The sequence below is a fragment of the Bos mutus genome, chromosome 1 (assembly GCF_027580195.1).
Source record: "Bos mutus isolate GX-2022 chromosome 1, NWIPB_WYAK_1.1, whole genome shotgun sequence".
NCBI lineage: Eukaryota > Metazoa > Chordata > Mammalia > Artiodactyla > Bovidae > Bos > Bos mutus.
This window is the reverse complement of record NC_091617.1, coordinates 43666866-43682102: the sequence shown is the minus strand read 5'-3', so window position 1 is coordinate 43682102 and position 15237 is coordinate 43666866. Positions and strand designations below refer to the sequence as shown.

Here is a 15237-nt window from a genome sequence, read left to right as displayed (position 1 = left end):
TGTGTGTGTGTGTATGTGTATATAATTTTTTTCTACCTGAAAACTTCAAGGATTTTTACTGTGAAATTTCACCATGATATATCTAAAAATGTGTGTCAGGGATTTTTCTGATATTTTCTTAAGACACTCCTTTCTATGCCTTTCCTTCTAACATAGATAGATGTTGGAACTTTGGGATTTATACTCCTTATATCTAACTTTTTCCCAAACTTCTCATCTCCCTGTCCTCTATTCTTCTTGCATTCTGGCAGATTCACTTGCCTCTGCCTGCTGCTTGTTTGCTCCCCAGTTATGCCCATTCTAATATACAGTCCACCTATTTTTATCATAATAATTCTTTTTAATTTTCAAGATGTCTAATTGGTGCTCTTTAAAAGCAGCCTTTTTTAAAATGAATGTGGTTACCTCTCATTCCTCTGATGTTAAATTTTCTGTTTGCTTTGTTTATCCTGCTTCCTCAAATACTAGTTTTTTAAATATGAGTAGGGTGCCTCTCTTTTGTGGTATTAATTTTCCTTTATGTTAGCAATTCTTGACAATATGGTTTCTTGGAAGACAGACATAGTGTGTTTGTCACTGGTCTTTCAGGTGGAGGGGCTCCTCGCTCCTTCTGGATGATGCAGCCCTAGTCCAGCGTGACTTCTGTTTCTCTAGTGGAATGGGAGGTTGATGAGGTCGCTTAAGTGCAATTTTCCAGCAACTGGAAACCACAACTACATTAGAAAGTCCTAGTTGTCTTCTGTTATGAATGTGCCAAGGATTTTTTTACTGTCAAAGCTTTTGCAAGATGGTTACGGCTCTTTAGAGGTAGAAGATTTCATATATTACTCTTTTTGTGTCTTATTCGACTCCTTTCATCCATTTGCTTCTTTTTAAAATATGCACGTTTCTTATTGGCTTTTCTGGTGGCTCAGCTGGTAAAGAATCTGCCTGCAATCCGAGAGACCTGGGTTCAGTCCCTGGGTTAGGAAGATTCCATGCAGAAGGAAAAGGCTACCCACTCCAGTATTCTGGCCTGAAGAATTCCATGGACTGTATAGTCCGTGGGGTCACAAAGAGTTGGACACGACTGAGCTGCAGTCCATGGGGTTGTGAAGAGTTGGACACGACTGAGCGACTTCACTTTCACTTTTCACTTTCATGCATTGGAGAAGGAAATGGCAACCCACTCCAGTGTTCTTGCCTGGAGAATCCCAGGGACCGGGGAGCCTGATGGACTGCCGTCTGTGGGGTCGTACAGAGTCGGACATGACTGAAGCGACACAGCAGCAGCAGCAGCAGCAGCAGAGCGACTTTCACTTCACTTCACTTATTGACACTAGCTAGCTTAAACTAGCTGTTTAATATTCTGAACTTAGAGTTCCCTACACATCTTTCTTTGCACACTATACTTTTTAAAAACTAACTGTAGTTTCATTTAGACTAAAGGAGAAGGGAAACAAAAGGTAAATGGAAGAAAAAAGTAGCAAAAAAAAAAAAAAGAAGAAGCATGAGTAAGGGAGAAGATAACAGATATAAAAGCTTACTCTCCTCCCATCATCTCTTCATGACTGAGATGCCTTAGGTCCCAAGCAACTTACTCTTGGCAAGGTGAACTCACAGGGGCTCTGTGAGTTCGTTGTGGGGGCAGCTACTTCTGCTTTTGCTTTGTAAGTGTTTACCTGTTGGAAATACATGGGTTCTTTCATAATCACATGTTTGTTAAACATCACATATTTGATGTTGACAAAGTTTGGGGTGAAGACGTGCCGCAGAGCTCTTGGACCTAGTAGCTTGAACCTAAATAACTGGATTTATCTACAAAGATGCTTCCCAGATGTTTACTGAAGCTTTTGCAACTGTCCTCTGTGGCTATTAACTACCAACTCATGAAATATGTGAATTGGGTCCTCTAGGAAGCAGATACTGAGACAAAGATAGGAGTGCCAAAATTTTATTCATTTGCAAATAATAGATTTGGGATAACAGTTGTAATGAGGACGGCAAAGTGTTTCTAGTATCTGTTCTACACTGTTGACCAACAACCTAATTGAAAAACACCAATACATGTGATTAAATGGTTTTCAGAATGAAAAAGTCAAATAACCAATAAATGTGAACAGATTTTCAAATTCATTTATAGTGGAGAAAATGTGAATTAAAATAATATCAGAATATTATGTTACACTGGGGTTTTGCAACTTTGGCACTATTGACATTTTGGATCTGATAAGTTGTTGCGGGGTGCTGCCCTGTACATCGTAGAATGTTAGCAGCATTCTAGTATCTACCTACTAGATACCGGGGGCATCTCCCCCAACCCCTAGGTGTGAAAATCCAAAATGTTGTCAGGCATTGTGAAATGTACCCTAGAGGGAAAATCATCCCTGATTGAGAACCACAGTTTTATGCCCATTAGACTGGATATGAAAACTCTTGCTGGCAGAGTTTGGTGGGAAAGTGGTATACCTTAAAGCAATACAGCCTTTTGAGGGGGAAAGTGTCTTTTTCAAGTTAAAGATTTATAAAATTTTTGATTTGGCAGTCCTATTAAAGACTCTTGTCTCCCATGAAGATGTAAATATGAGTGGCTTGCATTGTGAACGCCCATTCTGCCCTTCCATTTTTTTCTTCAGTGTGTCATGTAGTCACTGTGATCTGAATCTGTTACTGCGTATTGATAAGTGTTTCATAATTGTTTCCTTGTATTTCAGAACTCGCTTGATAGAGCCCAAGCAGCCAAGAACAAAGGCAACAAATATTTTAAAGCAGGAAAATATGAACAAGCTATTCAGTGCTATACCGAGGCTATCAGTTTGTGTCCTACAGAGAAGAATGTTGACCTTTCCACATTTTATCAAAACAGAGCTGCTGCCTTTGAGCAATTGGTATGTACCGTAGGTTGGTTTTTCTTTTTTTTTCTTTATTTGCATAATGTTTCAGCTAATGCCACTCAAATATGTCTAATACACTTTTTGAAGTTGTTTTGAAATTATAGGGGTTTTGTTTTGTTTTTATATCCTTTAAGTACATAGGTTTTTAAGAACAAATTTTAGTTTTGTTCATTCCACATATAATCCAAAGTTGTATATATCAGATTTTATAAAATTAGATAATAAAGAACGTTAATGTTTCTGGTGACCCCATTCACTTCAGCAGTTTAAGTCTATTTCTTCAACTTTTGCCTCCATATAAGCATATGTGGGGGAGAAAAAGACTAAAAGATTAATTCCCATTACATTGTTTGCAATGTATCTTTCCAGTTGCCACTGTTTCTGGTACAACTTTTCATAGCACACACAGATCTGTTTCATTCTTTTTAAAGCCAATAGGTAGTAGCTGTTATATAGCTGTATAGTGGAAGTGAAGTGAAGTGAAGAGTCGTGTCCGACTCTTTGCAACCCCATGAACTGTAGCCTACCAGGATCCTCCGTCCATGGGATTTTCCAAGGCAAGAGTACTGGAGTGGGGTGCCATTGCCTTCTCCAGGGGATCTTCCCGACCCACAGATCGAACCCGGGTCTCCCGCATTGTAGGCAGACGCTTTACCATCTGAGTCACCAGGGAAGTCTACAGTGGAAAACATCTCCCTACTGATGAGCATTTGAATTACTTCCTCTTTTCCCTGTTGCATTCAGTGTTGCAGTAAATATTTTTTAAATACTTTTTTTTTACATACTTTTCTGAGAATAAAATTAAGAAATGGAATTATAAAGAGATAGTACCTATTCTAATAATAATATTTGAGCATGCTTGTTTTCTAGTATCTCACTGTGTAAATTGGTCTTAATATTTGCCACTCTAGTAGAAGAAAAATACTATCTTCTCATTTTTAATTTGCACTTTTTGAGATGTTGGTGATGTGGACCATCATTTTCTATGTTTATCAGTCATTTGTAGTCTCTGCATTCTTTGTTCAACCATATTTTGTTGACTGTGTTATATATGAAAGGTTACTGTAGTAGGAGCCTAGGTCTGTAAAAGCAGACAATTATGCATCGAACTCAAAGATCACTCAACAGTGAACTGTTAAATGACATTTGGATAAGCCTTTGATTCTCTAATAGAGGAATGATTGAGGTTGGTGTGTCAAATAGTGGAGAATAGAGTGTTACAAATGGAGAAAACAGTGTATGTAATTGCTTCTGAGGCAGAAAAGAGTTTGCCATGATTAAAGAAGTGTGGATAAAGGATCCTGGGATATAGAGAGATGAAATCGGAGAGGTTGCAGAGGCCAGATCAAGCAAAGCCTTGCAATAGCAAGAAGTTTGGATTTGATTCTGAGTGTAATGGGAAGTATTTAAGGCTTTTTAATAGGGCAGGAACATCATCTAAAATTGTTCTCACTGTTCTGTCAGTATATTGGAGGGAGGCAGGAGTGGAGGCCAGGGGGCTGAGGAAGGATGTTGTAGTTGCCAAAGTGAGACATGAAGGAAAGCTGAAAACCAGTAGAACTTGCTATTGCATTGGGTGTGAAGGGTGAAGAGAGGCAGGAGTTTTACTTATAGTGGCGTGAGGAAGGGTTGAGACAGCCAAGCAGATGGTTTAATTGAGAAGTGTCTGTATTTTAGGAGAGTGATTTGGGTTAAAGAGATAAATTTGAGAGTCCTCTAATTTTAATGTGGTTATAGGACCACAGATGTGATTACCTAACGGGATGAGTCCTTGAGCATTCCAGCAGAAATCAGATAGGGGGGAGAAGTCAGCTAGAGAAATTGGGAAGGAGCAGCCAGTGGAAGTAGGTGGAAATTAAGCAGAGTGGCTACTCCTTGGAGGTTTGGCAATAATGAGGGCTGAGAAATGGGGTAGTAGCTGTAGGGAATTACGGAATCAAAGGAGGGTTTTTAAAAGATGGGAGATACTAAAGCAAGTGTTTTTATGCTAATAGGAATGATTGAGTAGAGAAGCAGATTGCTGCAGAGGCAGGAGAGCTGACAGTGAAGTCCTTGACGTGGGGGAAGTGTAGATCCTACTGCAAGTGGAGGGTTGGCCTTTGATGAAGAGGGGTGCTTCCTCAGTTTTAAAAGGAGGGAAGGAGGAGATGATATGATCACATAGATGCAGGTAGGTTATAGATGTGGTAGTAGAAAGATGGCTTATGTCCTTTACCTATTTTTAAAAATCAGATTGCTTATCTTTATTGCAGTTATTTGGAGCTGTTATAATGTGTTGTGGATATTAACTGTTTGTATGAATTGGGAATATGTTTTCTATTGTGGGACTCTTAATACTCAGCCTGCTGAGTTTAGAAAACTGATTTCTGTTGAACAGTGCTTCCTTCAGTGTGACTTTTTTTTTGTTTTTTAATACTTTCAATTACAGCAAAAATGGAAAGAGGTGGCACAAGATTGTACAAAGGCTGTTGAACTTAATCCCAAATATGTGAAAGCTCTCTTTAGACGTGCAAAAGCCCACGAGAAGCTAGACAATAAGAAGGAATGTTTAGAAGGTGAGGGTATTTTCGTGTTTACATATGAAAATTACTAAAGGTTTTGTAGTCACTGGTAAATTTATATGCAACTCTCCCTATGGGTAGAGAAATCAGTTGTGTGTAAAAGTTGGACTCTTCCCCAATTGAAACTTTGTTCTATAGTTTCAATTGACATTGCTGATGCTTGAGTACCATCACTATTCCCACCTATTGAATTAAATGATTTAAAGTTTATATACTGCACATTTTAAACTTGGCAACATCATCAGTGTAATTTCATGAATAAGAAATCAGAAGAGAGGTTTAGTTGAGTGTTACTAAGATTCTGCATAGTTTCAATTAATATCCTATATCAATATGAAATAAATTTTGAGATGAATCATTAAAGAAAACATTTGTTTTTTGCCCTTGCTATTTTCAAACATTATCCTTTACTCAAGTAGAAATTTTGTAATTGATACAAAGCATCAAGTGAATTTGCCGTTCTCTGTAAATATCATAAATATTCCTTGGCCTCTAATTAGCCATATCTGTTGCTAAAACTTCAGTTAGGGTATTGGCCACTTACCTACAGAGTACATTGTTCCACTTAATATAGAGCTAACCCAAAATGCAATTCCACAGTCTAAAAGTGTTTTCCCACTACATATTTAAATCTGCTTTAAAAGTATCAATAATCAGAAATTTAGCCATAATTTTTTTAAAAAATAATATCATTATTTAAAAGGAGAAAGCTATTTTGTTTTTTAAAATCTGGGTTACCAGTTAAGAGTGGTTTTAGAGAACATTTTAGAAGAAACTTGAGGTTTTGCAGTATTATATACTTCGGTGATGGATAGGAGGAGTGTTGCTTTGAAAAAGAGATTTCTGAGTTTTGAACCAGACCTTGAAGTTATTAAGAGCTAATTATAGAGAGGCGTTTAAATGGGTTTTAGATGGAGAAATGGGATGGGGAAAAGACATTGACATTGGCACTAGCCAGAGTATCAGGGGAACATGCAGTAGATTGACTTGTTTGGAGGGGCATGGGTTTGCAATTATGAGAAATTGAATTCAAAAAGAGAGGGACAGTCTTGTTGACTACTTTGAATGAAAGGTTGGGAGGTTAAAGAAACATTGATCTTTTTCATTTCAAACCACTGTATATTGAGTTATAGCATAGCCAGGTTCAAATGATATTTTGAAGCAGATTTCATTGAGAGCTCTGTGGCAAGATGGCTTTGGAGACAAGGAGTAACCCTGAGGCCTATTTAAAAAAAAGTAAGACCAGACATGAGAGAGCCACATTATGATTTGGCCTATACTTACTGTCCCGAAGAGAATATTCCTGGGTTGCTGGTTTTATTTGCTATGTACAGTGTTAGAGCAGTGAGAAGCATCACAAATCATGTAGCATAGTCCTTTTCATTTCACAGGTTAGGAAAGTAAATTCTGGAGAAGTAGAGTGACTTTCTGAGCTTTGAGTTTGTAAAGTATGTAAAACCAAAGTGTTAAGAATAAATTTATTGAAAATGATAGCCACATAAAGCTATGAATTTAGTTTGGCATTTTGTGGTAACACTGAGCCCATTTGATGCTGCTAGTCATCTTTGCAATAATTTTCATACTCACTCTTATTTTTTGGCATCATTTCTAGATGTCACTGCTGTGTGTATATTAGAAGGATTCCAAAATCAACAAAGCATGCTGTTAGCTGATAAAGTTCTTAAACTTCTTGGAAAAGAGAAAGCCAAAGAAAAATATAAGGTAAATTAACCTGCATTGGTTAATATAGAGGAAATATGCGTTGTGAAGGGTCATTGCTCATTTATACTGCTTAAATTTGGGCATGATGGTAATGACTGAAATTGATCTGGATTATATTTATTTTTCCTATAATATTGGGCTTTTGTGGCCTTTTAAAATAAGAATGTGAACTATGTCCGGATTGTACCTGCTGCTGCTGCTGCTAAGTCGCTTCAGTCGTGTCTGACTCTGTGCGACCCCATGGACTGCAGCCTACCAGGCTTCTCTGTCCATGAATATTAAAAGAATTCACATATATTAGAGGTTTCCAAACAATGGCCTACAGGCCAAATCCAGTCCGCCACCTGTTTTATAAATGTGCCAGTAATGTTTTATTGGAACTCAGCCACTCACACATTGTTTTTGGCTGCTTTTAAACTACAACAGCAGAGCTGAGTCGTTGTGACGCTATATGGCATACAAAACCTAAAATATTTACTATCCAGCCTTTTACAGAAAAAAATTGCCAACTCTTGCTTTTTAAAGTTTTTAAAGGTATACTGTATAAATTGGCACTGGTCTTACACAGTTAGTAGATGGTTTAATTTAGTGTGTGGTTATAAGAGTTCTTGACATTTTACATCTTCAGAGAGGGAAAGGCTGTCATTCAAAACGTTTTTTGAAAAGCTGGGATTGGCAGCATAACCATTTTCACTGTCTATTACCCTACAGTTTGGAGCCTGATATTCTTCAATTATTTGAAAATGAGGAGCCAGTTTTTATGGTAGTGGTTCCCAGTGTTCTACAAATGCATCTGCTTCTTTGGTTAGTGTTTTCTACTTTGATGTATTTAAATATGATTAAATTTCAGAATCGTGAACCTCTGATGCCATCTCCACAATTTATCAAATCTTACTTCAGTTCTTTCACGGATGATATAATTTCTCAGCCAATGCTTAAAGGAGAGAAGTCTGATGAAGATAAAGACAAGGAAGGGGAGGCTTTAGAAGTAAAAGAAAAGTAAGTGTGTCTTGAGTATAGTGTCTGCCTAATCCTTTTTGTGGGGGAATTGGATTGTGGGGGTTTTTGCTGCCATAGAGGGTTTCCCTGATAGCTCAATTGGTAACGAATCCGCCTGCAATGCAGGAGACCCCAATTCGATTCCTGGGTCATGAAGATCCACTGGAGAAGGGATCGGCTACCCACTCCAGTATTCTTGGGCTTCCCTTGTGGCTCAACTGGTAAAGAATCCGCCTGCAATGTGGGAGACCTAGGTTTGATCCCTGGGTTGGGAAGATCCCCTAGAGAAGGGAAAGGCTACCCACTCCAGTATTCTGGCCTAGAGAATTCCGTGGACTGAATAGTCCATGGGGTCCCAAAGAGTCGGACACGACTGAGCGACTGTCACTTTCACTTTCATTGCTGCCATAGAGCCAAAATGGGACTCTGAGTCATCTCTTTAAAAACTTATTTATAGACAGATATGAATATAATAGAGCTTCCCTGGTGGCTCAGACGGTGAAGCGTCTGCCTACAATGCGGGAGACCCAGGTTCAATCCCTGGGTCAGGAAGATCTGGAGAAGGCGATGGCAACCCACTCCAGTACTCTTGCCTGGAAAATCCCATGGATGGAGGAACCTGGTAGGCTACAGTCCATGCGGTTGCAAAGAGTCGGACACGACTGAGTGACTTCACTTTCTTTCACTTTCTTTATGAATATAATAAAATTATAGTATATAATATTATAATAATAAAAATACTTCTTTTCTCACACATGTCTATTATATCCTGAATGTTACATCTTTGGTAACTCAAAGTTTTACTGCCAGGAGTCTGCCCAGCTTTTAAGGTCTACATAATATTCTAAAGAGAGTTCCCAGAGAGTCAAGTGGTTAATTATATTTGAGTAGGGAGACTAACTTAAAAAATGATTGTGTAGGTCAATATCCAGATGTTTTAGTGCAAGGAAGTTTCTAATTTAATTTTTAGAAGTGCCCAAAAGAGTGACTATCTTCAAGGTTTTCCCTGCATGCCTAGGAAAATGCCATTCTTTGTGTTTGTGTTTACTCTTCTAGAGAGCTGAAGTCAAAGTACAAGGTGCTGTGTTTACAACTGGCAGTCAAGGGATGTAATACATAAGCTATTGAGCCTGCTTATCCATTTATATTTAGCAGTACTTTTGTTTTGCTGTTGAGGCTAGCTCACCTCTCCAAGAGAACACACAATATTATTACCAACATGACATTTTGTAATGAGTTTGGAAGAAAAGGGAATGCTGTTCCCATAGCAAAGCATAATTTTGCCTCTATAGCGTATTGAGATGTTTAAGGGAAAAGATTGCTTTTGGTTTCTATCTCTCAATTTTTCTACCGTTATTGGCCACCTTTTTTAAGGGAGGATATTATGCATAATTTTGCCAAGATGTTCTGATTTTTGTTAGTTGATGAACAATCTCTTTAAGAAAATTATAGATGGGAAGTAAATGTTGAGGGTAATGCCAATAATTGCCTCTTCTGATTAGGAGGTAGTCCTAATTCCAGAAAAATTACAATGAAGTTTTAATACCATTATTCTAAAAGCTACATTGAGAGATGGTTGGACGTAACTGTCTCTCACCAGAACACTAACTGGAGTTGGTCCTAAGTTTTTAAATTCTACTTTACTCTGAGCCTTAGCTTTATCAGTTTTTGGATAGAGAGGTAATAATTACCTTTGAGGCTTATTGTGAGGTTTACGGGTCATGTTTGTAAGCGTCTAGAACTTAGGTTCTCAGTAAATAGGAACCATTATTACTTCCAATCTAATTATTTTGTCTTAGTTCAGGAGTATTAGAATTTTAATTATGGGAAAGATTAGCACAGAGTTTCTAAGTTTTGACTGACATAACTTTTAAGTCACTTGCCAATTCTCTCTATTCAGAGTAGGTAGCAAATGAAATAAGAAAACATGATTTTCTTACATAATGTGCCTTATATTGTTTCTTATGTAATATGCCTTATATTTGTAAGACCCCCTTAAAGAACATCTAGTGTAATTTTCCTTTTCAGTTAAAAAAATCCCTTCTACAAGTGTTGTGAATAAAATCATCCTAGACAAGTGATGATATTGTGGTCATTGCTTTTTAAAAAGTAAGAGAAGGGTGTTTTCTTTAAGTCCTATTTGATGGAAGAGTCTTCTGCTTTTGTATTCCCACCTATTCATTCTGAAAGTGATGGGCTTCCCTTGTAGCTCAGATGGTAAAGAAACTCCCCACAATGTAGGAGACATGGGTTCGATCGCTGGGTTGGGAAGATCCCCTGGAGTAGGAAATGGCAACCCACTCCAGTGTTCTTGCCTGTGAATTCCATGGACAGAGGAACCTAGTGGGCTACAGTCTGCTTCTTTGATATTCCCACCTGTTCATTCTAGGTCTGTTCTTCTAGGTGAAATAGCACAACTTCTAGATGAGAGCCTTTTAGCTATTCCCTTTGCTTAAGTTCTTGCTCCCTTAGTGTTCACTTTTCACAACACAGCTGGAGTGATGTTTACAAAGTACAGCTCAGGTCACACCTCTTCTCTTGCGTTCTGGGACCCCCAACTCACCTGATTATTTTCTCTTTCTCTGTTCTTTCTGTTGGTCATAAAGTAACTGTTGAGTGCCACCAGTGTGCCACAGATAAGGTGAATAAGACAGGATCCTTTCCTATGCTGCATTTCAATCTGTCATTCGCTTACTTTTTCATGTGTCTAAATGTTGAAGCCTGGACAATAACCCTAGGTTTCTGCCATTTTCTCTGCTGTTTTCCTTTTTAAAACCCTCTCTCCAAGGCAACAGGAAGATCCCAGTCTACATTGAAAGTCCTAAGGTGCTACCCCCACACACACCTCCACCACCACCTCCAGTCCTGCACTGGCTGGTTAATTTGTTATGCTCATTTTATTAGTAATAAAAGATAAAATTTATAATTTCCTCTGTTCATTTTATTTTCAGTTCTGGATATTTAAAGGCCAAACAGTATATGGAAGAAGAAAACTATGATAAAATCATAAGTGAATGCTCAAAAGAAATAGATGCTCAAGGAAAATACATGGCAGAAGCATTGCTACTACGAGCTACTTTCTACCTGCTTATTGGCAATGCCAACGCAGCCAAACCAGATTTAGATAAGGTCATCAGCTTGCAAGAAGCTAATGTGAAGGTACTTTTAAAACTCTGTGTGTGTGCATGTGAAAAAAATTAATAATAAAAATGAGGCTTTTAGGTATGTTTTGCCAAATTTTTGGCATTTCAGTTGCCATTCTCCAAAAGACTTATTTTTTGTTTTCGAAGGAACTACACCTAATAATGATTGAATTGGTGCGGTGAAACTAAAACAGACATATCAGTGATAGTTAACTTTAACTAAGAAAGGATTGTTTTTTCTACAGCATCTTTTGGCTTCAGCTTCCCTGTATATCTTCTGCCTACTGTATTGGACTATATTTGGGTAGGAGTAAGGGTGATGTAGCAGTGCTATAGATAATATAAATAACTTGCAATATGTTATAATACTATAAATAACATGCAATATGTAGTATAAGAAGATACAATGCATTTAATAAAAAGTAAACATGTTTAATGTCTTCTGAAAGAGTTTATTTACATGAGGAAAAAAACAAGATTTAAAAATATATTGTAATGTAGAAACATATCAAAAGTTTTTGCGGTTGTGTGGTTGGAACAGCTTTTTATTTTCTAAGTGTTCTTGTGTATATGCAGTTATTTTCATAATTGAGATTTGGTAGGGATCTGTTATGGCACCCCACTCCAGTACTCTTGCCTGGAAAATCCCATGGATGGAGGAGCCTGGTGGCTGCAGTCCATGGGGTCGCTAAGAGTCGGGCACGACTGAGCGACTTCACTTTCACTTTTCACTTTCATGCATTGGAGAAGGAAGTGGCAACCCACTCCAGTGTTCTTGCCTGGAGAATCCCAGGGACAGGTTAGCCTGGTCGGCTGCCGTCTATGGGGTCACACAGAGTCGGACACGACTGAAGCAACTTAGCAGCAGCAGCAGGGATCTGTTAAATTATATGAGCCCTCTATTTCAGCATAATAAGAACAAATGTCGGCCGCCAAAGTACTGTTGGTTAATTAACATCTCTTTTTCCTCACTGAATTAAGTAAACTCTGGCTTCCTTCACCTCCAAAAGAATCATTCATGTATTTTGTGGAAAATGAAAGTTGTGTTCAAGGCTTAAGTATTTGCCGGCAAATTTTATCTTAACTTCTTGTAAACAAAAGTAATTTAAAATAAATATTTGTTAAAAGTCCTTTTCAAAATGAGATTTTCAAGTTGAAGATAGCCTTGTACTAATTATCTTTATTTCCTGATAATCAGATATGTTCTGTTTTTGTTATTATCATGGGGGCATTCTTACTTGTTTCATTGAGGACATTTGTGTACTTTTGCCTTGAAAAAAACTTTGGAGAAGAATCTTATTTCTTATTTCCTGATCATGACTTTGTTCTAATGGCAGGTAATAATGTACATATCATGCCATGTACAAAAATGAGCTCAAAATGGATCAGAGACCTGAATGTAAGAGCTAAAACTATAAAACTCTTAGGAAAAAACATAAGGAGGAAATCTTCAGTACTTTAAATTAAGCAGTGGTTCCTTAGGTGTGACACCAGCAGCACAAATGACAAAGTGGTGGGGGGGACTTATTCCACAGAATGGGAGAAAATATTCCCAAGTCATATATCTGATAATGATATGCAGACAATATTAAATCGTCTTTATAGCGTAACAGTAAAAAGATAGCCTAATTTAAAAATAGGAAAGGATCTGAGTAGACATTTTTCCAAAGAATATGCACAAATGACCAATAAGAACAAGAACATATACTCAGCATCATTAGACCTTAGGGAAATGTGAATCAAAATCACAATCAGGTATAACTTTATACTCGCTAGAATGGCCATAATCAGAAATTTGGACAATTAAAAGTATTGATATAGATGTGGAAAAAATTGGAACTCTCACACATTGATAGTAGAAATGTAAAATGGTAAAATCCCTTTGGGAATTAGTAGGCGGTGGTTTCTAGAGTTACCATGTGACCCAGCAGTTACTCTCTTAGGTATATACCTATGAGGATTTATGTCAAGACAAAAACTTGTACATGAATGTTCTTAGTAGCATTATTCATAAGAGCCAAAAAGTGGAAGCAGCTCAAATGTCCACCAGCTGGTGAAGAGATAAATAGACTGATTTATCTATGCAATGGAATATTATTCAGCCCCTAAAATAGAATGATGTACATGTTAGAACTTAGATGAACCTTGAAGACCTGCTGTTTGTGAAAGAAGACAGACAGAAAGGCCACATAGTTTACAATTCCATTTATGTGAAATGTCTGGAATATACAAATCCGTAGAAATAGAAGGCAGAATGGTGGTTTCCAGGGACTGAGAATTAGAGGTGAAATAGAGTCCCTGCTAATGTGTATGAGGTTTCTTTTGGGATCAGTGAAAACATTTCTAGTGGTGACTGGTTGCACAACATTTTTAGTCATATACTAAAAATGACTTACAGTATGTGAACTACATCTCAATAAAGCTGTTATTTTTTAAAAAACTAAATTAGAATAAAAAGTAATGATGAATCTTTCCTCATTTTGGGTATATAGCTTCGAGCAAACGCGCTCATCAAAAGAGGCAGCATGTACATGCAACAGCAGCAGCCTTTGTTGTCTACTCAGGATTTTAACATGGCTGCCGACATCGATCCTCAGAATGCAGATGTTTATCACCACCGAGGACAGGTAAATTAATTTTCTTAAGGCGTTTTGATCCTTGAATTGAGGGATTTGATAGCATTTTTGAGAATGTCTTAAAGTTTTCTTATATCACTGATGATAGCTATGAACAAAGTATCAGGGTGGTTTAGTTTGGGTTTAGTTTGATACATAGTATCATTTGTTTAGTTCCATCTTGAACATTTGTCCTGATACTTACTTGTTAAAAAAAGAGAGAGAAGAGGAAGGCTGCAAATGTTGGGTTGCCAGTTCAAGTTTGGTTTTTAGGCATTTCTGCTTCATAGGTTTTCAATGAGTAAAGCATTAAAAAATTAGTGACAAATTAAAAAAAACTTGCAGTGAGCATTTTGAGTTAATGCTTAGAATCAACAGAATGATTTTTGTAGGCATCTTGTAAAGAATTATTAACCTGAGCTATCTAGACAGTATCACAAAAAAATCTCTTCTGAATAGAGCTTTATAATTCTATGCATATTGGGTTTTTAGTAAAAATTCGCAGTGAAGAAAACAGTTCCCAATTTCAGCCTCATCTGGAAAAACATGGCTTTAAAATCTGTTTGTATACATGTATACCTGTGGTGGATTCATTTTGATATTTGGCAAAACTAATACAATTATGTAAAGTTTAAAAATTAAATAAAATTAAAAAAAAAATCTGTTTGTGTGATGTGGCTTCTTGGAGTGCATTAGAGTGGAAAGTATGGACTAATCCATATAATAACAGAAAAGTTCAAGTCATTTCTAATGGAAAATTTTAACCTAATATTTCTGCCTGGAGCATCTTAAGAAGTATCGAGATAATCTTAAAAACTTCTTGATATTTTGATCCTTACTGGGTGTATCTTAAGATTAATATGAAATGTAGTTATTTAATGTCTGATCTATCCCTACTTTGAAGTTTAAAAGTACAGAGACATTTCATATTCTAGAAGAAAAATCACTTAAGAGTGATTAAAAACTGGTAGGTTTATAGTGCTTTTTTAAAAAATTGAACACTAGTTCTAAGTTTTAGCACCTTTCCTTTAAAATTATAAGATTTTCTGATTCACTGTTTCTAGAAAGTAATTCTATATTAATAATTCCATGCTTAGCTTTATGCTGATTATGCAAAAAGGCACAGTACATGCTTAACTGGTGTAGTTTCTGTTTTGAACTGTGCTTATTTGTGTACTTTTTTTCCTTAGCTGAAAATACTGCTTGATCAAGTTGAAGAAGCAGTAGCAGATTTTGATGAATGTATTAGATTAAGACCGGAGTCTGCTCTGGCGCAAGCTCAGAAATGTTTTGCTTTGGTAGGTTCTACTTTCTTTTGTATTTT

General features: G+C 37.0%; 1 protein-coding gene across 2 annotated transcripts in view; it reads left to right on the top strand.

The window, feature by feature from the left end:
* The window catches only part of TOMM70 (translocase of outer mitochondrial membrane 70), a 37453-nt gene that overhangs the window by 9410 nt on the left and 12806 nt on the right, over positions 1-15237 (top strand). For both annotated transcript variants that reach the window (XM_070368370.1, XM_005890049.3), the window contains exons 2-8: positions 2694-2867; positions 5302-5428; positions 7047-7156; positions 8007-8155; positions 11107-11314; positions 13791-13925; positions 15104-15211. In XM_070368370.1, the coding sequence (XP_070224471.1) occupies positions 2694-2867; positions 5302-5428; positions 7047-7156; positions 8007-8155; positions 11107-11314; positions 13791-13925; positions 15104-15211 (1011 nt within the window). The remainder of the gene's footprint in view (positions 1-2693; positions 2868-5301; positions 5429-7046; positions 7157-8006; positions 8156-11106; positions 11315-13790; positions 13926-15103; positions 15212-15237) is intronic.